Source organism: Eleginops maclovinus, chromosome 19 (genome assembly GCF_036324505.1).
Source record: "Eleginops maclovinus isolate JMC-PN-2008 ecotype Puerto Natales chromosome 19, JC_Emac_rtc_rv5, whole genome shotgun sequence".
Classification (NCBI taxonomy): domain Eukaryota; kingdom Metazoa; phylum Chordata; class Actinopteri; order Perciformes; family Eleginopidae; genus Eleginops; species Eleginops maclovinus.
The window spans coordinates 20,628,058-20,653,510 of NC_086367.1; the positions used below are offsets into that span (position 1 = coordinate 20,628,058).

The 25,453-nt window shown below is 39.8% G+C and overlaps 1 protein-coding gene across 1 annotated transcript; it reads right to left on the reverse strand.

The window, feature by feature from the left end:
- Positions 1-889: 889 nt before the first annotated feature.
- Positions 890-23,267, reverse strand: letm1 (leucine zipper-EF-hand containing transmembrane protein 1). The gene is given in 17 exon segments (XM_063909582.1): positions 890-5,732; positions 6,664-6,802; positions 7,697-7,729; positions 8,482-8,675; positions 9,081-9,215; positions 10,152-10,184; positions 10,480-10,566; positions 10,743-10,901; positions 11,032-11,094; positions 11,096-11,164; positions 11,271-11,390; positions 11,471-11,674; positions 11,984-12,121; positions 12,766-12,909; positions 16,476-16,968; positions 17,581-17,638; positions 22,929-23,267. Coding segments are annotated over 17 exon segments (2,304 nt in total). The 5' UTR covers positions 23,014-23,267; the 3' UTR covers positions 890-5,582.
- Between the last annotated feature and the right edge of the window lie 2,186 nt (positions 23,268-25,453).

The following is a 25,453-nucleotide window of genomic DNA, read 5'->3' on the forward strand; positions in this document are numbered from 1 at the left end:
TAATAATCTATATATTCAGTATCCAAAACCTTTCCCAGAAACATTCAGTTTGACACAGTCATCGATAACTTCCCAGCCACTTCAGTTCCTGCCTTCGTCCCTGCTAAGCCCCGCAGTGTATAAACCGCCTCACTCTCACTTGTCCTCTGCCAGACTGTGTATCCAGTGACTGAGTATACTTTGCAGACACACAACTTCTAATTCTCCCCTTTTTCAACAAGACACAAGGAATACTAAAGGCTGTAACGCTTGTGCATCACCATTGGTTTCTGCAGTCAATGCATCTGCTCCACAATCAGAAATGTAACCCACTACACATGCTCAGCCTCTCCCTGTATAAGCATTTAGTTATTATACTCATTAAATGTTGTGTATCTGAGGCTCTGCTGTGAGCTTTACGGACTATCTGTCACGATTTGTTTTGATCTGGCCCAGACCATCACATAAGCAGAAAGATACCACCAAAATAAAATGCATTTTGTCGCAATAAAAGGTCCGGATTTAACCGAGCTGGGACGAAGATTATTTTAGAGAATGAGAACAGCAACAAATGATTTAATAGTCAACAAAAACCAGCAAGAACGGCGTGCATAAGGACTTAAAAACAAGGTACTTTATGTGTTTGTGTACTCTACTTTAGTCCGTATAATAACCACACAGACGTTGAAATTGTAGTTGCATTCCAGCTGTGGAGCACGGAGGCTGGGTGGGGAGTGGCAGCGATGTGGTGAGCCTATGAATGAGGGTTCGGGATGACAAAACACAGAAAATATCTGCATGGAGCGCTTTAGAGATCACACACACACACACACAAACACAACCTAAAATGGCTGGGTGGAAATGAGACGAAGCGTGAGTGATGGGAAAACAAAATCAAACAAAAAAAGGCTCCAGGATCATCCATCATTTATTCAACATGTATGATTCATTTTTTAAACGATGTTACATGAACACTTGATTTGTGTTAGAGAAGCGTTTCGTACATTTGAGAGTCAAGTTAGTCAAACTAAAATCTAACACCAGGTCAGTTGTTAAAGAACAGTTCCACATTTGGATAAAGAAAAATAAAACCTTTCCAAAATTTGATTAAATAAATAAATAAATAACAATTATCTCAAAACAAAAACTCCAGCAGGTTATATCTTTAGGACTATTATGCGTAATTACACTGCATGATTTCGCCTCGTCTTTCAAACTGAGACGGGATTTTTTCAGATTTCTGTCTCTAAATCTTGACGGATCAACACTGGATTCCTAATTTTCTTTTTTAGACAACATTTGATTATTTGTTTGGGGTTAATATCATGTAAACTAACAGTGGTTAGGCTTTCTAACCTTTGAAAATGATTGTGTGTCCAGACAGAAGGGGAAGAGCATTTGATTTTCAACGTTTGGAAATGTGAGCTATATTTGCTTAGCCTTCTGCCTGAACACACCTGTGTAAAAAGATGACGGCGGCACTATTATTCACCTGATTATTTTCTTAGTTTCCACACCAGAGTATGACCATGATAGGTCTGAGTTGCTCCCGTTAGACTCCGACTCCTCATCATGTTTCCCTGCCTCTAAAAACCTCCCCTGATCCTGCCTTCAGTCTCAAGCTGCCTGTGTTCCCTACTTCTACCTCAAGATGAATCTCATATATTCTTACAGATCCTAAAAAAAGGTAGCTTCCTGGAAAAAGTGGGTACATATGTACTTTAAAAATAAAAAGTTCCATACAATAATCACCGACTAGTGCATCACCTCCCAAATAAGCAGACTATCAAAAACCACACGTCACTTTTTGGTTATAGTAGCCTTCTTGTTACTGACCCTAGATTACATATATTACAAATCAAACACACTTGATCCGCCTCAAAAAGGAAGAAAAACACAAATCTAAGTTATATACATGATGCATAAATGACTTATTGCTTTAAGTACGTGTTCCTTCTAGCATACAACTCCTCAAAACTCTACAGGAATCTTTAAGGACGGTTTTTATATATCGTCGACCGCAACAAAGCAGCTCACACAGCCCGAGTCCAAGCAGTCAACACACACCTACGGTATCAAAAACAAATAGTGCATTTAAAGTGGGAATACTCAGCAGAGGACAGCGGGTTTAGATCAGACATTTCTTCTTAAAACAAGCGTACAATTTCAAATGAAAGTCAGCAAAACTCCTGGATACTAGACTTTGTTTCCAATGAACTTATTTAAACTCGCTGTCAAAATGCGTCTGCTGCCAACTCTCTCTTCCTCCCTTAGGAAGACTTCTCTGAAACATAGTGCAACACTGCTGCCAGCGGTGTGCCTTGAGCGCTGCTCCGCTCCAGACACAATCACAAACCACCACGCACGCCTGCAGGTTTGAAAAATAATCTGTGAAATATAGAATACGTTTGGAAATACAGGCAAAAATATTTTCTTAAGTCTGTAATCAGTGACTGTCATGTGGCATTCTGCTACTACTGATAAACGTGGTTTCTTCATGTTGTTCAGTTAAAAATGTCATTGGTTTTATCAGGATTTCATGAATGTGTTTCTGGGGTTTGTCAGGGTTTTATGTACCATCATCATATCCTTCTAGATTGTCAAAAATATGATGTCAAAAGACAAATATATAAAGGTTATTTTAAAGGTCTTTAGTAGCACAATATTTAGGAGGATATCACATTTGTTTGACTTTTTGTAAACAAAACAATATCCTTGAAGATGCTAAGGATTAAGAATTGAAAGGTTGGTTGATTCATTTATCAACAGAAAATAAATGACTTGCCAAAATGCCAAACACTTCTAGTTTCAGCTTCTGAAATTAGTTTTGCAGCTTTTCTTAGTTTAATATCATTATAAATGTAATAACATGTATGTTTTATACTGTTAGTTGGATTTAAAAAAACTCCTTAAAGATGTTAACTTGGGTTCTGCCAGATTGAGATTTCTCCCAATTTTACAGATCAAATGATTAACAGATTAATACTTCAATCCTCTCCGGACCTTTACTCAGCATCGATGCCCTGGTGTACATCACTGTCACACACATACCCCCTGTGGCAGTGCCGCTGACGTACACACTCCTCTGAACCCGACCACAAACACCCCTCTCTGCTGCCAAGCGTATCGAGAAGTTGTCACAACGTTCCTGCGGCGTGTTTACACCGGCGGCTGATTTATGCGGCGGAGAGCATGCCATGTCCCGGCGGATCGTCTCTAACCCAAACACAACCCTCCAGAAGAGCTGGCTGTGGCCCATGTATGGGGCGAGTGTTTACCCATCAGAGGGACTGCAGCGCTGGGTCTGACCCGGGACAGAGCACCGCCGAGCTCTAAATCAAGCACACATATGACAGCGGATTCCGGGAACAGATTACATGAAGCGCCGTCCTCTCCGCGCTATCTCAAGCAGCACTTTGTCTCCTAACGTTTACACCTGAGCTCCTCTCTGGTTACCCTGGAGGAGTGTTTGTTCCACCACAGACTGCCCAACACTACATCTTCCCTTTAATGTGGGTTCACACTGCGAGCAACTGGACAAACCACTCAGGGGAAGTGTGTTTATTTCCTTCTGAGCAACCTTTCTTTGTTTTTACAACCATTTGAATTCATAAACAACAGATATTCCTTGAAAATCTGTGTGAAACTCATCACAATCATTCAAAGCCTCCCAGTACTCATTATCAGTGGTGAGTTAAGCTGGAAAATTGTTGTTTGCAGAGTTTGCAATTGCAGCTTTTTGCATTGATAAATGTTGGTTTTTAAACTCGTGCTGGAAGTATTTCGATTAAACAAGGAGCCAATTGGCAGATACTTCAAATTTGAAAATGTATTCCTAGTAAAATATTATTTATTAAGCAAAAAAGGCTGAACTTTATTGATTTTAGGTTCTAAAGTAAGAGTATTTAATTATTTCTATGTTTTATCTGATCGTAAATTGCATCCAAACCATGATTATGGGTGTATAACTTGGAAGCGTCTTCTTGGCTTGTTGTGATTTTTCAAAAAATGTTTGACTTTAGATTTGACTTTTATACAAAGCATATCAAATAAAATCTAAGTCAATATTAATTATTTAAATATGTTGTCTACAGCGCAATGACCGGGCTGCTTGCAGTGTGAACACAGTGGAATATGGATGTAAAGCTCAGCAGTTTGGATTATTATCAGAAATCACGTTGTCGTTATTTCTGATCCACACGCATTCATTCTGCACATATTCAATAAACAGTGGACTCAGTTTGTGCCTCTAACCACCTTCAACTACAACTCAAGCCTCTTTCAGCCCAAACTACGTCAAGTAAATCCTCAGTGAGGACCATCAGAGCTCTACTTTATAGTACTCAAAATAAAATACATAGCAGAATGTGATCCATAATATCTCTGTCAAGCAAAGGCCACTTAGTAATCAAGCTATGGAGGTCAGGATTACAGGTCATCACGCGACTCATGAGCGGAAAATTAACTAGTTCCCGATCAGACAACCTCCAAACAACTCACAAAACTTTCTAAGACAGAAAACTATAAAAAACTAAATATAATAAACACTTTTCTCCTCGTCACAGAAACAACCGACTGATATTTCAACTGCTGAGAAAAATAAGTCAGTCTTAACGGCTTTGTTTGTTTGTTGGTTTTAGGAATCAAAAAAATATCTATTATTAAATGTGCTACAGTGCAACTTTGGCATTTAACAGAGGTCTATTGAAAAATAAACAAGAATGGCTACGAAGAGCAGTGCTATAAGTATTGGAGTACAAAATAAAAATAAAATCCAGTACAGCAGTTTTTAATATTGATGCTAATTAAGTCATTAACATCCAACACAAGAATTATGATTTACTGGGAATGATGATTTTTGTATTATTCAATTGGATAATTAGCATTTTTTTAATTGAACCCTTTAATCTCAGACCGGATTTAATGTTTTTGATGATTCTGTGTGATTATATATTCGTTAGCAGCCACCATACTACCCTATAGCAAGCAAAAAGCTACTCTGTGCAAGTACAATTCAAAGATAAAAGAACAAAAGGTTACAATATGAGAGCATGATGAATAAAACAAAATCAAAAGAGGAAAATAAATAAATGATGATGGTAATGATGATGGCTGAGTCCAGAAATGATCTCTGAGATGATGAGGAGAAGGGAATAAAAGGCAAGATGGTTCACCTCAAGCTTTAAACTATAATCTTCCTAATATCATTTATCCAAACATCATTGTCTTTGCCATCTCTGACGCTGAGAGAATACCCATATCTTTGTGTTCCCTCTATCAGCACCTCATTGATAGATATATTACATATAATCCACATATATTACATGATTAGTACAGAAAGGTTTAACATTATCACGTTCGATTTTGTGCATTTTAAAGACAATTTGCCTTCTTTTATCATTTTTTTATATTAATTTCAGGACCTTAATTTAGGATGAAATGACATTCTGAGAAGGCAGCGGTTACCTCTCTCTCTCTCTCTCTCTCTCTCTCTCTCTCTGTCGAGTCGTCCACATGGATCTGCCGTCCAGAGTTTTCTGTGACCGGGAACCAGTCGGTGGTCTTTATATTTATACAAGCGCTATGTGTCTTCATGGAAAAAGTTAGTTGTTGAGACTGGCTGCCTCCTTCTCAGCCTTCTCTTTGGCCTTCTCCTTCTCTATCAGCTTCTCCTCCTTCTGCAGCATCACCATGATGTCCGCCACCTGAGAGGTTGAGATGTCGATGTCCTCCTTGTCGATCAGCTCCACCACCTGAGACAAAAGACAGTTATTTAAGACGTCGATCATATGCATAGTAACATAATAATAGGATTACAGAAAAACAAATGGCTAGATTTTAATGAAACTAGGTGGAAGTGTGTCACAACTGCCAGGAAATACATGTTCTGCTTTCCTTAATATAGAAAGATAGGGCATTTGATCTTGGCAGAGGCCTGTTCTTGATGTGTAACTGAAAGCAGTTTAATGTCACTACAGATAGGTGACAAACTGAAGAATTAACAGTATTCCTTCTTTTACCCAGAAGACGCACACTGAAGCATATTTTAAACCCAATCCCACAAACATAAAGTGGATCATTCCGCCACTGAAAATAGTCCCAAATAAAGAGTTGTTTCCTCCTGTTTTGTAGTGTTTGAAATAAACTACAGGGAGCAGCTGTTCTAAGAATGAACTGAGCCTCTATTAAAAATAAATTCTATACTTATGACCTGCTTTGTGTCTATGATGGAACAAATGTAATCAAAGTATTCCTACATAACATAAAAAATCCATGGCTCATAAAATAAAACTGCAGAAGTTGCCATAGGTAATATTAATGAACTGTTCAAAAGTTTTTTAAAATCTGCTCATTTTTGTGCCATTTTATAAATTTCACCGGGAAGAAATGCCAACAACCTCCACTCACTTCAATCCAGAGAGGCAAATAAAAAAGACAAATATGTCGTGTAAAAGTCATTTCAAAAAACAAACGGTTTGAACTAAAAAGGTAAAAATGTGAAAGTTTTTTTAAAAAGTCAAAGTTTTAAAGGTCACTTAAGAGATGAAAAATGAATATGCTTAATAACATATAGACCTTTCATCCAGAACACATGCTTTGTTCCTTAAAAAAAACCTATTCAATACTACAGAATCTAAATCCTCACATCAGGGGAGTACTTCTAATTCCTCCGTTTTCTCGTACCTTGATGACGTCGTCGATGTCGATCTTCCCGTCCTTGTTGTCGTCGAGCGACTCGGCGATGCTCTGCAGCTTGTGCTCGGGAATGTTCTTGATCTGCCGCATGACGCCGATCAGCTCGTCGATGCTGATGAGGTTCTCCCTGAAGGAGTAGAACACACTGCATACAGGAGGCGGTATGTAACCAAATGCAGGGAAAATGTGGTGGAGAAGTCTGAGGACAACATGCCGCAGTAGAGGTTCCCAAATCACACCAATTACTCTGATTTCAAACTTCATTGAGAGGTGAACATTTTGGTGGAAACTGCCTCAAAGTTAACCCATGCTCAAAATGCTACGAAGAATCAATAGACGGATTCAACCGATTTGTTTTTAAAGCTGGTAAATTTAGTTTAAAGCTGAAAGAATTACATCAAATTATTGTCTTGTGGAAATATTATATTTGTTTCTAACTTCTTTTTTATTTACAAAGCACATTATGGAGATACTACATATATTGCATTGTTATGAATCAAAGGCCTCACTGGTGTTTTAATTGATGTTCCGGATTTATATTGTGTAAAGTTCTAAGAGAAATCTTTAAAGTTTTACATTTAAAAACTAAAAGGAGAGCAGAATAATACTCGTATGATAAAAACAATCCATTTTCAGGACCTTTAAGGCTCCAAAATGTCCAAAAACTGACATTTTCAAGGAGCTTTTGCATCATGAGTGCTTCGGCTTCCAAAACTTTAAGTACATTTGCAGATATTACTTATGTACTTTTACTGACATGCGTCCATCACTCATAAGGTTTTAGTTCTCCTACAATTTTCCAATCAAGCACGTTAGATCTTTGCTCATCATTTCATTCATTAAGGAGCAGTAACTGCTTATTAAAGTGGATACACAGCAACCAACGGGGTGCAAGTCGGTGTATGGAGCACAGATGGAAGCTGGTTGATCGTTTACAGCGAAGTTTCAGCAGCTTACCGTTAAGTGATGAGGTTAGCGTTTAGCAAGCAAGCAAATGGCAATTTACCACAGTGCAGCTTACCTTTCAGCATCCCTATGTTTAATAAAGAATAATCTGTAAAATTTAAATGAATTAGGATTGGGTTTTGCAATCGGAAATGTATAGTTAGCATGATAACTGACAGCAAATGTCCTTGTTTTATCTCCACCACGATTTCAGAACGTAATGATGATGAAGACGATGATGATGATGATGGAGATGATGAACATGATAGGAACAATGTAAAACACCATAATAAAAATTGATCACTGCTCAAAGAAAGGAGATATAGATCATAAACACTTCAACACCTAAGATAACCTAATGTTTTAATTCTTGAGATAAAAGCAGTAATTCTTAACAAAAATGTCCCAGTTTGGGAAAAATAAAGTACTTCTGATTCTGAGCAGTGGTTGTGTATTCCTACTAACATCATCCTGTTGCACCAAAACACACTCATCACCAAATGTGGATTAATCTACTGTAAAACTGTTCAAAAACTGTCTAAAAAAACCCCATTTCCTCCTGATGGTATAATATTTAAAGGAAAAACTACAGAGATCAGCTGTTTAAGAAAACTACTACTCCTTAGTATATATTTGTGACCCTATTATCACAGAGTACCACCGAGAGGAGTTGGGAAAGTACTGAGGGACAGACTTCTACATATTTAGTTTGGATCTTTTTAGGGGCTTTGTTGACACTATCCAAAACATCAAAGCCCTATATCTGATGGATTCGCAGTAGAAACTTGGAACCATTATCTATTCTGACCCCCCTCTGACGGCAGCAGTATTGGTTTAAAAAAAAGCATTTCCCGCTCTTACCCGACAGGTGGGATTGTTCCACTCTCCATCTGTCCGTCCAGGATGACCTTGTCCTTCTCCAGCTCTCCGATGATCTTGTCGATGCGACCGATCATTCGGTTCACTCGCTTCGACAGACGCTGGCTCGCCTTCGACTCCTGCAGAGCCTTCTCTTGGCCGGTCTTAGAGAGCTCCTTCTTTATCTCTTCCAGATCCTGGACAAAACACGATAGAAATAGAGCCAAAAAGAAAGGTCAATTATTTAAATAACACTTCTAGTCCTTAATAAAATACTAGAAGAGGTCAAGAACATTGAAGCGTTCTTATTCCTAGTAAAAGGAGTAGCAATAATAACACACATTGCAAGGAATTGTTTAAAAGATGATAAAATAACCATAAGAATTAGAAATAAGGTTCGAATCTGTGAGGAAAGAAAGGGAACCAAAGGTGAGGAAACTAAATATAACTATACCTTTTCTTATTCCCCGTTTCCTTTTGAGTTGTTGATTATTATTTTATGCATATTCTAGTTTTAAGTATATTTCATTTTGTTGCGTACATTCTGTAACAACATATATATTTTTATTCAAAATGTAAAGAACTAGATCTGAGAGCGGCACCTCGTTGTATTCCTGGACGTCGTCCTTCAGGTCTTCTAGCTCTTCCTTCTCCAGAGTCAGCAGCCTCTTCTGGCCCTTCAGCTTACAGCACGCATTACTCAGCAGGTCGATCTCCTCTTTGGTGATCTCCTCACCCTGAAACACAAACAAACGGTTGAAGAAACTTGCTCCTAAATGTCAGAAATTATATCCAAAGTTTCCCGTTAAAGTGTCGTTTTAAAACCTACATTTTGTCCCTAGAAGAAAGTGAAGTTCATGTCAGCTTAAAGTCGTATTTTCCCTCCAAAATGGATCCAAGTAAGTCGAAGAATGTGTCACTTAACCAGTAGAACATGTGCATTTTATATAAACCCACATAAGAGACACATCTAAACACACCAAATGGGTAAAGAGGGAAGCTTTAGGGGACACTGGGATACTCCCCTTAACCCAAACCCCATTACCACATGATGGAGAGAACTGTGGAGCTACTGTGAGTGAGAGGGGAAAGTGATACTGCCGGGAAGGATCCACAAGGAAAAGTGAAGGAGAAGTCCATATATTGAAGATGTGGGTCAAACAGAATTTGCAAAATCAGCATTTAGCATTTCTTAAACCATTTCAGAGCATCAGATGTTTTGGATTTTCTTAAATAAGTACTACCGGCTTTATTGTTTCACTTAAATGGAAAGAAATATAAAATTCTACCGCAAATTCTTTATTTGATTGTAACTTGTCTGTGATTCGTCCTTCTTTGCTATATTTCACCTTTTCTACTTAAGAACAAACAAGACTAAATAGCATTTGAAGTAAACCCTTGTTAGACTCATCATCATTTGAATGGTCATGGTTCAATCACAAGAATAACACCTTGTATTTAAAGGTTAGTTCCTGGATTTCTGAGTATGTTCTCATTCTTACTGAACCTGAGATAACATTGCAGCCGTTTTTAAAGATGCACAAAATGATTTGCAAATACTGTTTAACCCTCATCTGGGTCCGCTCAGAGAAGGACCAGAGTGTGTGAGTGCAGGGGTACACTGGTATAGATGTGAGGAGGGTCACTTGGGGGGAGACATCATTGAACCTAACCTGGTAGCGCAGGAATGTCTGCCACTGTCCGTACTGTGTGGTACAGAAGAGGCCGGGGAAAAGGTGGCAACAAGTCAGAGACAAATACAATGCAGTCTGGGTAATAATCAGTCCTCACTAATGATCAAACATCATCTTTTGGGATCGTCAAGGGTTAGAGATAGATTCATTAATTGAATATAGTGAAATATCGATCTATCTATAAGCTAAGCACAGAGTTTGTCTTTCATGTAGAAACCAGACACTTCCATGTCCAAATCTCAACTAAGTGGAAACTAAATGTAAAGCCTACAAAGGGTTTTACAGACGGCATGTTGGGAGGCGTTACCTTGACTGGTTCAATGACCGGCGCTGTATCCCTCAGTGTCTCCGCTTTGTCAGCTTTAACCAGCTCCACTTCAAACTCCTCCCCGTCCTGTTGGACAGTGAAGGAGGAAATGATCAAATAAAGTCATGAAAGTTCAAATCTAATAATCAGTAGGACAACAAACACATTTAGCTGAAGTCCCTTCATCAAAACCATTTGGATTAGGTGTTTGTTTTGTAAAGGTAACTCAGATCATTTCAGAATCGAGGAACACAAATCCTTACCCTGGCAGCTTTCTCTGCAGCGTCGGCCAGCCTCTCCTCCTCCCGGTCCTTGTTGTCCTGGCGTATGGCTGCCTCCTCCTTCAGCGTCGTCTCCAGCTTCGCCTTATTGTCCACTTTAGAGCGCTCCATCTCTGCCATCATCGACTGGGCCTCCTTAGTCTGGAGAGGAGAGAGTAGGGTAGAGCCGAGTACAGTGAAAAGATATATATTTGAATTTCTTTTTTGAAACCACAAGCTAAACCTGAGATGCCTGAGAGCATGGCAAACAGGACTAAGCATATTAACATACCACCACTTCGGGCAGCGTCTGCAGGGTGGTCTTCAGCTGGTCGGCGGGGGACAGGGTGTCAGGGGAGGAACATGGCTCGGGACAGCAGCAGCAGGGAGGTGGGGATCTGCTGCTTCAGATGCAGCTCCAACCACTACAGGAGCGAAAAATAACATGGCAGAGGTTATGATAAACATTTAACATCTACCTAAACTTCCATTATCAAACTGTTTGAGTCCATCTGTGTCTGCTGTTGTTACCTGGACGAGTTGCTCTCTCAGTCGTTCCTCTGTGACTCCGAGAGATCTCATGCCTCTGACACGACAGGCTGTCTGCACCTCGTTCACGTTCAGACTCTCCACCCCTTCCTCCGCTATCAGCTGGAGAAACACAGAGATTACGATCATCAACTGCCTTCCACATTAAGTGTGAAAAAAAGTGGTGATTTTGAGTTTCATACCTTGTCATCTGCACGGATGGCCCTGAGCTTCATGATGAGCTGGAAGCGGAGGAAGTTGTTGGTCCCGATGGACTGGAGCTCCAGCAGCCGGCACAGAGCCACCAGCTGGGGCCGGGTCAGGTTGTCCAGGGTCAGCTCATCCTCGAACAGTTTGGAGAATTTGATGATCTGCTCATTACTGGGTCGCTCCCCGGAGTCCCGTATCTACAGACATGATACATTTTATATAGCTGTATAGTGAAGTATATAGTTCTGGATGAGGGAAGTCTGAGCGCAAAAGCAGGCCAGATTTTTCCAGACAAATTAGAGGTGAAACTACAACAGATCTTAACTGATACTATCTTATCGAAGCTACAGCTATAACTGTGTAAAATAAAGTTACACGGAAGATAATTAACTACTTTACTTAAGTGCAATACACATACATGGATACCTTTCATTGTTTCCACCACCAGAGGGCAGTACCGAGTCTGTTTTTACTCATGTTTTGCCCCAGTAAAAACTGACACTAACCTTCTGGAAGAACGTGGAGAATTCCTCCGTCACGTTGCCCTGGTCCGCTTTGTTCCTCAGAGCGATCTCCTCGATGGTGTCCTGCAAGAACTTGGCCATCTCCAGTTTGACTCGCAGCTCCGTTTTTAACCTCTCCTCCTGAAAGACAAATTCAAGGCGGTTTAAAAACAACTCCCCATTCACAAAAAATACCGCAATGAAGGACATGTTATTAAGCATTGTGTTTAGTGCCATACAATTAAAAAAATATCCATAAGCTATGGTCAGTAAAAGTATTGTTTTAGACTATAGGGGAGGAAAATCTGTCAGAAGAAATTGCTAATTTATCAACCATTTATACACAATAAAACCAGGTGCCTTTTGGTTAACATCAAATGAATAACGATAAATATACTAGGAAAATAGAATTTGTAAAAACATGGAAACAGGAAATTAGAATTGCCCAATTCTAAGGCTGTATAGAAAAGGAGGTGATGGATCCTGTGCTGTGGATCAGACTGTAATTAGGATTAACCTCTGTCAGGATGAGCCACCACAAACAGCCGGATTAGCCTCATCACCATCCTGGGTGAAGGTTCATCTCATGAAGGAGGATTCAAATGTGAACATGTTGTCACCAATACTATCATACGGGTTACCTTCATTTTAAAAAATCCATTTCACACCTTATTTGCAAGCAATGTGAGACCGAAAACTGGACTACAATTTCAACAGCACCTTGTACACTTAAACACAAAGACTCTTCATTATGTAGATTTGGTCAAATTTAAATGTCTCATCACCTTCTTTGACTTTGTCTCAAAGGTGGACGGCAGCATGTTGGGGAAGAGTTTCAGAGCTACAGGAAGCAGGAACTCCATGAAGGGGACGATGATGAACACCAGGAAGGGCACCAGCCTGAAGACGTCGGCACATGTTCTGAGGAACTGGGGAGAAAATAAGGAAAACCAAAATTAGAAAGAATTCTTCAAATTAGGAAATGAGGAAATTTGGAAAATGTCAAATGCTATTATCACACAACAGCTACAACTTTATTGGCAAGGACCCTTATATCCAAGGCTCCTCCAATGACAATAAATACTAATAAATGCAATAAAATAGGGTGCGACAAAACTTAAATTGAGAGGAATAGTTCAAACTTATTCATGTTAATTAAAATAAGATGAACGACCATGTCAAATTAAATAATGTACAGTAGGAAAAAAAAATACTGTGTACTGTACTATATGAATATGTGGAAATATGGAATAAACAGGTGTGTGTGGTATTCCAAAACTGATACCCATGTTCACTTGCATCCCTGTTCTGGTGGTTTTCATTGATAAATATTGCTTTGCATTGAAGCACCATTCATCCCCACCCTGCTGTAGTTGGAGCGTGCCTCCAGCAGGCGGCAGCAGTGAGGGAAAGCGCCAACCTTGTGAAAATGTTTACCTCAGCTTCCTTTGTCTCCTGGTACAATCACCCTGCTCAATCCCTCTAGTTTCTACAGTCAGCACTTTTTTTTTAACCCCCATACATCGCCAGGGCAACAGAAACCTCCTACTTCACTGCTGTGTTATTTTTCTATAGACCAAAGTGAACATTCGGCTTCACAAGGCTCAGGAACTGTCCACTTGTGAGGACACATTTGTGAAGCACAGCCCTGAACAATCCTCAGAGTATAGAAGTACCAGGCTAACGCTGGTCCACTTTATTATACTGCTGTCCAACTGTGGCTTACTGACCGTGCAGAGACACAATCCCCACCGGCCAGCTACAGAGAAAGCCCTCAGAGGAGAAGGCCAAAACACGAGACCCTTTTTCTCCACCTGCATGTCAGCGGACCAGTAGGGTGAAGGGTTTAGGACTGAGTGAAAAGGCCTTTGTCTGCTTGCCCATTGACATGTATATCATCTCACAGAGTTCCACATCAAAAGGAGGGAGCGGTGGGGGGGGGGACAGATTAAAATAGAAGAAGCCTTAAATGGAGGCCTGAGTTTTGTAAGTGAATATGAAAGGAGGAGATTAAGGAGGCGATGGCGGTGCAGGTTAGATGAATGGGGTGGAGATGGACATGCGCTCCGAGGGAGTCAGCTGCATTTGAAAAGGTGCAAATGGCTCTGTGGCGGGGGGTTAACGTGCAGGGAAACTATGGTCATCTGCAGCAGCTACTACTGCAGGAAAAAGGCTTCATTTCCACTGCTCCTTTAGAAGAGTGATGCCAAGAATACAGGTACACGTTCCGGGTAAAATCGGGTTCTTTAGAGTTTGTTTTGCCTGATTTAAAAGATATGTTGCATTCATTTTCAGAATTGTTGTCTTAAAATATTGTGGAGGTATTTCTTAAATGCCAGAGGTCTATTTGAAAGAGTCGTTCATTTTTCCGATATCAAAATCTATTATTACCCATAAAAAGGTTTCCCCTTCGCTCTTTGTAGCTTGATATATTTGTATTGTGATCTTCTAAAACGAGGAGTCAAAGGAGAAGGACACATTAACATCTACAACAAAGAGTCACTGTAAAAGGGACCAGGCGTATTTCAGCGCCGCTTTGTTCAGTTACACCATCGCTGTGCAAAGCATGAGGGGTCCCATTATCTTTATGTGTCAGAACAACTTGTTAAACTACATTGTAAATATGCCTCAGCAGTGAAGTCGGGAAGTAAAACCCCTGTACATTCTTCTATATGCTCCTGCAGTGCACTTATTATAGATATTTAATTATCGTGTTTTTATGTTGAAGATATGTAAAGAAATGCTCTCTAGGTTTTTAGTAAAGTGTGGTTTTTATGGCAGGATACACTCACCAGCCCCCCTGTCAATGCTTTGCTGTTCATTTTTGAATGTTAATTCTCAAGAAAAGTTCAGCCTAATATAATACAAAGTGACGCATTTAGTTAAACAGCATTTGCAGCCAAGTCAGCAGCAAACGCATTCACAACTTGCCAACTGTGTCCACTAAGTCTGCAGAATCCTGTCGTATAAAAGTAGTGTCACCTGATCTGACCTGCTCATCTTTCCTGAAATAAAACCTGAGTGCCAGCCCCTGCATCAGAGTACTGCAGCGGGTAACACTGGTATCAATACAGACCACTTCTCTGACATTAGAAATTTAAAACTAAACAGATTTCTTGTTAAAATATGTTGTTTAGGTTTTCCACGTAAGCAAAGGACATATAATCACAGTTTAGCCCTGAAAATGTCCGCTTTACTATTTCAACACATGTTTTAGCCAAATAATATTCTATCACACTTCAACAAGATACTTCATGAATATTTTCTATTTGAAGGAATGCAGTTTGGGAACCCCTGAGACAATGCTTAGAAACTTTGGCTAATGTAAGCTTTGTGTGAAGCTAAAGTTAAATACGTTTCCTCGTCAAAGATAAAGCCTCTTCCTAAAGAGCTTTAACCACACAGCACAATCTGCTGAGCGCCTGGTTAGTAAACACTCACACTGTAGCCAATTTCTTTAATTGATCCCATTCGGTTTGAGAAGCTATGGATTAAACCGTACGGAACAAGATGTCTGGGCTGTCAGACTTAAACCGTGCTCAGTCATCTCTGGCTTTTAAAACTCATGCGGCTTATCCTCTCTGTAAACTCGGACTGGAAAACATGCTTCACTGGAAACAATGGCTGATGGATTCATACTTAGTTTCTGGTGAAATGGCCGACAGAATTCATTAACTCACCAGACATAGTCACATTGTACCAGTAATGTATGTTTGCTAAGCCCTGCCTGCCGTAGATATGGTTTCTACTTCTGTCAGGCTTTCCTTTTACCACAAAGCACATAATGCTGTTAACATTTGTAAGATATTCTTACTTTTGTCTTTTTAATTCATCCCTGATTCAACACAGGGCTAAAGAAGGTTTGTAAACGTCTGGAAGCAACTAGCAATTTGCAGACTAACATGAAACAGGTTTTTGCAGCTGTAGCTAGCTAGCTGCTAAAGCTACATGAAATGTTGAAAAGAGCCATCTTTTGTGGTCTTTTCGATGTTTCTAGATGACTCATCGGAAAAAGAGAATCATGCCAGAGACTCAAACTTATCCACTTGATGACATTCATGATACTGTAGTAAAAGCTGCATCTTTGGAGCAAAAAGACACCCTACATCCTGCTGTGCTGAGCTACATTGCTAAGCTATGATTATTTTAATGCTCTTCAAGGGAGGGGGTTTAACAGTAAATGCCACATCAACACTGTAAGGAAGTAAGAGAAACGGGGTCAAAGTACACCTACCTCATACCTTAGGGCTGCTCCGACTCTATGAGGTTGTAACTTTTAACTTTACCTTTTAGTAGAAAGAATGACTCAACTTCAACGCCAGCTTTCGGTCCACAAACCGTGGAACAATGTAAACAGGTGTGTGAATGTGAGTCCTGGTAGTGGTTGCATTACCAGCAAAACTTTGAATAAACACATTTAATAAAAGCATCATTTTAACAGATTTGTCCCCCAGAGGAACCTTTAATTCAGGATATCTCTCCCCTCAGGCCTCACCTGTCTCCTCTCTCGGCGGGACAGCGGGTGTCCGTTCAGTACCCTCCACAGCATCCGCCCAGCGATGGTGGTGTCGATCCACAGCAGCCTGAAGCCGTGGTAGTAGTGTTTGACTTCGTCTATAATCCACTGTCGGACGGACCTCCTCACACGCTCTGAATCCTGCGTCGGTCTGTACACCGGCCCGCCTTCCTCCATCGTCTTTTTCTTGTCCTTTAATATGCGCAGGGACTTCTCCACCTTGGAGTCGTCCCATCTCCTCCTCGAGGTGTGTATCCACCTCACGCCGCGGATGTCCTGTGGTCGGGCTAACATCCACTGGGGCCCTGTTGTGATGGCGGGGTACGATGGAGAGGAGGCCCCCAACATAAAAGCAAAGTGGAGGCGCTGTGACTCCGGGCTCTGGCTGGCGCCCACGTATCCATCTGACAAGAGTAGGGAAGGGCCGGAGGAAGACACCTGGAACAAACTGCCCAGTCGGAGCCCATCAAGTCTAAGAATAGACCAAGATAAACAGCATTACAATACACTATCAGTAAAAAAAAACTCAAAATAATACCCTTTTAAAGTCTTTGTACAAAATAAAAATAGTTTGTCAAACTTGGGGTGAATACTTCTTGCAAAATAGACAAAAATGGTTTTGAAATGTCCCCCTAAATCCTTTAAAGTTAAATCTTTTAAGACTTTTAAATGAAGTTAAAGGTAGAGACATTTCAGAAATGTGCATGTGTAAATGAGCCATGGTTTTTAACATTAGAACAGCTCCCATGACTTTAAAAGGTGCAATCTGAAAAGTACAGCTACGGTGTGCTAGACTGAATCAGCCCAAAAACAACAGGTAAGAAAAATGGGTTACTTTGAGGTCAGATTTAAGATTAAAAATGGGTTCCTTATCTGAAAGTATTTGAGTCAGGCACAAAACAGCAAAATCAAAGAAACCTCAAAGGCTTTAAAGTCCGTCCAAACTGAGTGCAAATCTTATAATGTCATTTTTTCTACCACACGCAAGACCTTTTAAATTCTTGGGTTTCAAATGAGGCCAATACAAGCCTCCCTCAGATGTGTGCAGGACGACACTGTAATGGACCGCATTTAATTGGCTTACTTTTGACTGGAGAGTCTGAGCGCTGTGCAGTTGAAACAGACACCATCTTGTACTTTCCCTGAAAGGAGAAAAAAAACATGAGCAGCTGTCTTCTGAAAATCAGTTAGACAGCAAGCAACACAAAAACATACATAGAGGAAACTGAGGGATTTCAGCAGATATCTGCAGGTTTCACCCGTTCTGATTCATTAATGCAACGTTTTCTCTGCACTCACTGACCCAGAAATGACTTGAGCGAACCACACAGCAGCGCTTTGAACTGGTTATGCAATAACATCATGTAACGTAAAGGCCCTCCTGATGCCTTTCATGATAGTGTGTCTGAGAACGAATAACTGAAGTCTGCTGCAATCTTCCTTCATGCTTTACTAAGATAGAGGTAGAAAGTAAGCAGGTTCTTCTGTACTAAATATTGAGGTACTTTTGAGTACATATCATGACCCTATAGAATATGATGCAATTCTGTATAATACACTACCCAACAGCATACAAAAGGAGGTAAAAATAGCATACAGTGCTACATCTACAGCCACAAACACAACACTGACAGGGAACATTTTACTGCGCAATTACTTTTGATACTTTCAGTAAGATCCACTGATTATACATAAACACTTTTACATCAACAGGGCTTCAAATGCAGGACTTTTATATGTAGTGGAGTAATTTTACAGTCCAGTATTGCAATTTACTTAAATAGGATGATGGTAGCATACAAATGAACAGCATAAGGCTCAATGAAGTTAAATAAAGTCACCTAAAATGCAATAAGAATCACTTTAGGTCATTGTACTTGATCTTTTTCTGTGGACCCAGTTGTCATTTGTATCTTCTATAATCAGAAAATATCTTAGCTACTGAATATGCTCTAAATAAGTTTATTTGTATGTATCTGCAAAGACCTCGGCCACACAAATGAGGTGCTACATTCTTCTGTTAATTTCTTTACACTGATCTGTCTTGGAGGCCGCCTTGACCCTGGGAGGCCCACAGTGGGGCTCCCAAACCCCTGAGGCCACCTTCAGCGTGATGTACATGCAGAGAGGAGGCGGAGTAGGGAGACACTTTCAACCAATCACGACAAAGCACATGGCCTAACCCCGCCCTTCCTCCTGCTCTCACATGGCCCACTGCAGTGGAGGCCTGGTTGAACATGTTGGGTGGTGGCCGGCCGCCAGCAGGACAGAGTTTACTGGAACAGTGTCACCTTTGTGGCTGAGCAGCCGCCTCGTGTGGTATAGAAAGAAAAGGCTGGAAGCACAGCAGATTAGCTAACCCTAAAGCATTCACCTGGGGAAGCAGTCTAACCTCAGTCCTCTGGGTTTGATCCTCTGGGGGGTTTTTACAGTTTTGCTTTCACATTTAGTCAAAGACATTTCACTTTAGTGAATCCTTTGAAATTCTGGTCGCACAACTGTCATGAATCAAAATGGATACACAGAGCTACAAGATTATATATTTTCTTTTAATAAGTGTACAGATATATGGCACCACTATAATACCACTATTCTAGCTGTGTTCCTCCTAGTTTGTGTTGCTTTAACACATTTACAGCCATTAGGATGGCCTTATATCTTAAATAAGGAGTACTTAATATTCCATGGGGCATTACTAAACCTTCTGTCAATTTAAAAATGAGTTTTTATTTATTTATTTAACCAATTATCATGGATTTTCCGCACATAACATAAAATAAAGCACTAGTGTTTAACACCCTCTGTTATCAGGCCCTGGCTTCAGTTGAGGAAAATACTCCCCAAACATCCCTTTAGTGCAAAGAAATATAGAGACCACAGAAGGAGCAACAGCAACAGCAGCAACAACAACAACAACAACGTGAGATGCATGTATATAAGGAGTACAGAAATGACAATTCTGGTGACTTATGTCAAAGGTTAACTTCACTTATGCGTTTCAATTCTGTGTTTGTCTGGCAATCATTCATTTCTTACTGTGTAGACACAAAGTTGCAGAATAAAGAGGAGATTGTGACACATACTTTAACCACATTCAACCAAGATAAAACTGAAAATGATTCAAGTGTTTTCTCTCTAATAACCACAGGAAACAATTCTTTAGGATAAACTTCTTAAACACGGGAGCAACATGCACATTAAAAAACAACAGCACTACTATTTTCTGTCTTTACTGTAATATTTCTATAGAAACATGTGCTTTTTCCCTTCTCAAGCACTCCTGTTGCATTTCTAGAGTATTCTGTATTTATTGGTTTTAGGTAGAATGAAGATGAAAATAGTTTTGGTTTTGACCACTTTTTGGATCTGGAAACTGAACTGGGTGTAGCCTTGAAAGGTCATGACCCGGTCATGCCCTGCTATGCCTGCTTGACTACATGCAAACACTGCCTGATGCGTGACCCACAGCCTGCAGCCGTGGGACTGTTTCGTATTAAATCACTTCCTCATGCACTGTGTGTGTGTGTGTGTGTGTGTGTGTGTGTGTGTGTGTGGGGCCTGAAGCCAGTTACCATACTTTTGTTCTCAGCTATTTCAACACTGATAATGATGCGATGTCTTGCACAAAAACAATACATTTTATTTATTCTTTTAGGCTTTGACCTGAATGTCTTACGAAATAAAGGATCTTATTGACTTCACATGATTGCTGGTAGGGTCATATAATAATTCTAACTGGACATCTTTGCATTGTGCTCTAAATCCACGGCCATTATGAGCTTAATCTACATTCCTTATATACATTTGGTTACACACTGTCCACTTAAAAACAAACCATAAACTAAAAATAAAGGTGTTGAGATTATGTCGCTAAACCAGCGTCTAGACTGCGGAGCAGTTTGATATGCAAGACTTTCTTTCTATGTGGCTTTAGTGGCTTCAAATTTCAAGTATCTCCTGTCACACTGCCCATAAATATGACGTTTCTGGGTCATCATTTCCCCTTGGACAACGCTTTCGGTCACACTGACATTAACTACACAGAAACAAGCATAGAATAAGTTAATACAAATATATACACTGCCTTATATTGTAGTAGAAGGCCCCTTAAAACACTTACAACAGTGTAACATCATTTTATTACAACGGAATGGATACTTTATCAATTCTCCTGTAGTTTATTTACGCTGTGTTAGATAATGCCGGAATCTTTACGACTTCTGACCTTGCAACCTTACTTTGATGACTGCTTCAAATCCAATCTGTAAAAACTGCAGACTGGTCAATGTTCAAGAGTTAATGCAGCCCATTGGTCACTATTATTATGAAACTAAATACTGACTCTACCTGGACTGGTTGTTATTAAAGGGGGGATATTGGCAAGCAACCATTTTAATAAATATAACACCAAAATATGGAGTAGTGTTTGCCCTCCCTTCTAACTGCATGTAATAAATCTCTCACATCAGCGATACAGACGTAAAGAAAGGGAAAACTAAGCTCAGCCTGTCTCAGGCGGATTTAGAAGAGGCATTGACCTTTCCTTTTCCTACAATTCGTCTGATAGTCTGGGCCTAAAGCCAAGAGCTCAGCCTCAGTCAGGCCAGTGCAGACAGACAAATTCCCTTTATGACCTACTCATCTATTTATAAGCAAAGCCTTAATGCACCAACTAAGAGACATACAATCATACTTCTCAAGAACTATTTATACCGTAGCATTGACCTCTAATTTCTTTAACTCTACTTCCTGTCTAACTGTGATACACGTTACACATTGTATTTAACATAAAAGGTGCATCAAACATAAGACCTTAGTATCCATGTCCAGTAATACAGCAGCCTACATGCAAAGTTTATCAAAAAAATTGTGATAGGAAATAACTGAGTTGGTCTGCAGCCACATTTACTTAGCCCAGCGCCCAGTTTCAGATCATTAAGCGAGCTGAGTATGCAAACAAAACATATATTGCAATACAGTATTTTGTGACACTGTCATTTTAAGGGAAATGAATTGAGAAACCAGTAGTGCATGTTTCGTTTAATGTGTTAAATGCATGACAAATAACTGTGTTTGTTGTTCAAAAATGATTGCTCAATGATTTGCAGCATTTTCCACTATACTTTTATATGCTCAGCAACCATTTATAAAATACTTAAAGCTTGCATTACACTGTGAAGGTAGCACAAAGATACCTGTGAAGTGTCTGTGTCCACCTGCCCAGGGACTGCAGGTATAAAGTAGCTAGAAGCCAGATCTGTTACAAAGCATCCCTTCTCTTTGTATGAGATTCCTTTTAGTATATAATAATATCCCTTAAAAACTAACCCTTGATAGCTTATTTCATAATACAAATGGTGAGACATATTCTGTGTATTAAATGAAGCATGTCACAAATATTTGAAAAAGGCACAACATCACCACAGTGGTCTGGGTTTGCAACCTCCAACACACTTATGGCTCAACATTTCACAGGCTTGTCCAAATATCAACAATATAAATACAACCATGATAAACTGTGCTAATCCATCTTGCCTCGATATTTGGGGCTGATTTTAAAAGGGGGACCTGCCTGCAATAACAACCAGCATCCTCACAGGCTGCAGTGGAGAGGAGGGGGCGCTCTGCAGCAACAACAGACGCCAGGTTGTCCTCAGATACCCTGCATCCCAAATCATGTTCTCTCCTTATTCATCAGAATAGGTGCACGCTGCAGAGCCTAGCGAAGTGACTAACCTGAACCCTACGCAATGCAACCTTCATGCAAAGTAGAAACCATAATAAATGACAGGCTGTTTAAAATATGATGCTCGGTTATCCTGTCACATTGAGACATCCACCATCTTCTCGAAAAACACACCTAGGGCCAACCCAAGCCTCTTGCATAAAGGACTGATCTTGATGCTTGTTAATGACTAGCTTTTTTTCCCGTCTCTATAGTCATAATAAACAGGTTTCTTGTGGATGCTGGATAAACAGACAGGATCCTGCCTGCCATAACATGGAGCATCCTCACAGACTGCAGTAGAAAGAGGGGGGCGCTCAACAGCTACAACAGGGTTGTCCTCATATAACCTGATTCCAAAATCGTGTTATGGCTCCTTACTGAGGATATATCAGAAAAGGGGCGGTTCCCAGTCACTCGAAAAGGTGATAACACAAAAGCTTTCCATGCCAAACAGTTTTAATGCAGAGTAGTAATGGATTACTATCTTTACATTTTGAGTTAGAGGCGATTTAAATGCGATGCTCAGTTATCCGATCACCTTGAGTAATCCACCATCTTTCCTGAAAACCCAGCCTGTAAATAAACGCAACATGACTCCTCTGGATGATACGTTTTTGTTAGCTTTAGCTCGCCTCCATAACAGGCATTATTAACACTAAGTTACTTGGAAAGCAGCCAAACAAATGATCATAATCAAGCCTTACCTTTACTTTTCCTGAACTCGTTCTTTAACGACCTGGATGTTTTCATTAAAGGTGCCCGGGACCTCGTCAAAAGGATTAACGCCATGAGGAGGCTTTCTGTTTGAACTCCCTTTAAACAGTTACAGCAAGTTAAGAGCTAGTTAGCCTGCTAGCTAGCCAATGCGTTTTCAACACCAAAGAAACTGCTAACTTTGTCACTTAAAAAAATACCACCCCAAAACGATACTTCTTTGCTTTTAACAAGCTACTACGCATGTATAACTGTACACCGGAAAATTTCTGTCCATGTCATGTCCTTCCCTTCTACGCAGATGACAGCTAACTGAACCCGGCTCCCGAGTGACGTCAAACAGGGGGTTATCGTTAAGCAGCTTGAGGTGAGGATAGTCTTCCGGTTTGTTTATAAAATAAAAGCACGTGTTTCCGTTTTGAATGGGCTTCCTTGGTTCAAAGGTGTCAAGGGTCCCTTGGCTTGAAACTACAAAATGTTAATAAAACCACTCTCAAAAGCGTCACAACAAAACAATGCGTCATACCAACCACAACATTTATAGAGCTAGCGTGTCATGTTGACTCTAAGGGCATTTAAAATACGCTGAATACAAAAATGCACAAAACCAAATGGGAAATTTAATGAAAAAAGAGTGAAAAAACAAACAACTTACGAAAAGTAATTTGCTTTAATTTAGATTCATTGTACTTATGTTCGGACAAATGAATAAAAATAAATAAGAATCAATGACCAGCACCAAAAACTTCAAATCTTGAATTTTGACTTTTGGATCAGGGAAGGTCTAAATGACTGGCAACTAAAGTTAAAAATCCCAGTCACAAACAATTTTAGGTAGATTGGGTAAAACAAACCTAAGAGCATACTGAGTTATTCAGGAAACTACTATTTAATTGTGTAATTCACAGCATGCAAACATTGTGTTAAAGTCATTTTCGGTTTTCTCGTTTTACCTAAACACAGCCTGGCCTTTCTCCCATGTTGTCCTTGTGCTTTGTTAAATATCAACCCAACCATGGCCCTAATCAAAAATAGTACGTTTACAATCAAGAGAAAAAATCTGAATTAATCAGTTATTGTCAAAAGTACACTTAAATATATCTATGTGATATAATGTCCACATGTTCAGGTCATCATTCATCACGTCTTGCACCTTTAATGGAAAATTCCATTAAGAATAATGGATTTTATTTTGAAAGGCAAAAGCTGCCGGATGTGGTCTGTATTAATTCAGTTAATTTCAGACTTAGCTTCCCCTGTTGGTACAGCAGCTTGCATTTACTTTACATTATTTAAGAGAAGCAGGGACGCATGTGAGTCTGTGCTCTGCAATGACTGCAATACCAGGAAGAGGCATTAAGATCCAAATGTAATTATAGGGCCTCAATTAACGTCTGGCTTCCAGTTATTTAATTAAGACAAAGGACAGCAATCCACTCCTAATGAATTAACCCTAAGGAATCGAACATTAGAAAGTAAAGCTTAGCAGACCACGACTTTAGTATACAGACATTGCATTAAAACGGTCAGAGATTTATAGCAACAATTGCCTTAGAAAAGCGTAGGATAATTTTCCTTAAGTAAGACTGTGACTGACTTGATGATTTCCCTGTGTTAATCAAATAAGAAGAGTATGTGATACAGTATGGCTAATTTAATATGTAATCTAATTTGCTATTTGTATTGAGTTTTTGTTCGTTCTGGTTATGTAATATACCTGTTATTCTCCATATTACTCGTTCTTTAAGTTAAACTTTTTACAACAAACAAAATAAATCAGTGGGAATAATACAATTAAGGCAGCTGTTATGTCATCTAACCCCTTCATTTTAAAATGTAATTAGCTTATAAAGTGGCAATATCCTTTAACAAACAAGCAGTAATTAAATGTTTTTCTTTTACTTTACATATTTCACACTTTTTTTAATGTAGGCCAAATGCTGATATGGTAGCAGAAAATAGGGTGATTTATGCAATAAAATTATACAGCTAACGACATATGTTAGTAGTCAGCTCTTTTACGTTATTACAGCGATCATATTGAGTATTAAATAATAAGGTAAACGTTGTGATATTATGTGAAAACAGATGGAGACACCGGGTCAGGCAGCTACTTCCTACGGTTGGGTTTTTTGAAAGGACCGGTTGGAGCCTCGCTCTACTGCCGACCAATCGGAAGTGAGTATTTTTCGCGCTGGTTGGCCGGAGATTTTGAGTTTCCCGCAAGCTTTTGATTCGACTTGAATGAAATCCCTCTGCTTTCAAGGATGATTACGGACATTTATCTACTATAACGGCCGAGAGGATATTCAACAGGTAACCACAAAGAGAACATCTTTCATGTTATTGTCAACCCTGGAGACCATAGCCGGCGTTAGTTTTTCGCGAGTACACTTGTTAGCCCGGACCATCCATTTTAGCAAGAGAGGACCTGCTAGCTTGAATGCTAGCTTACTGTGCTAACACTGGGGCAATTTGACTGTAAGCTTGTTAGCTTCGGCTAGCACCGTTAGCT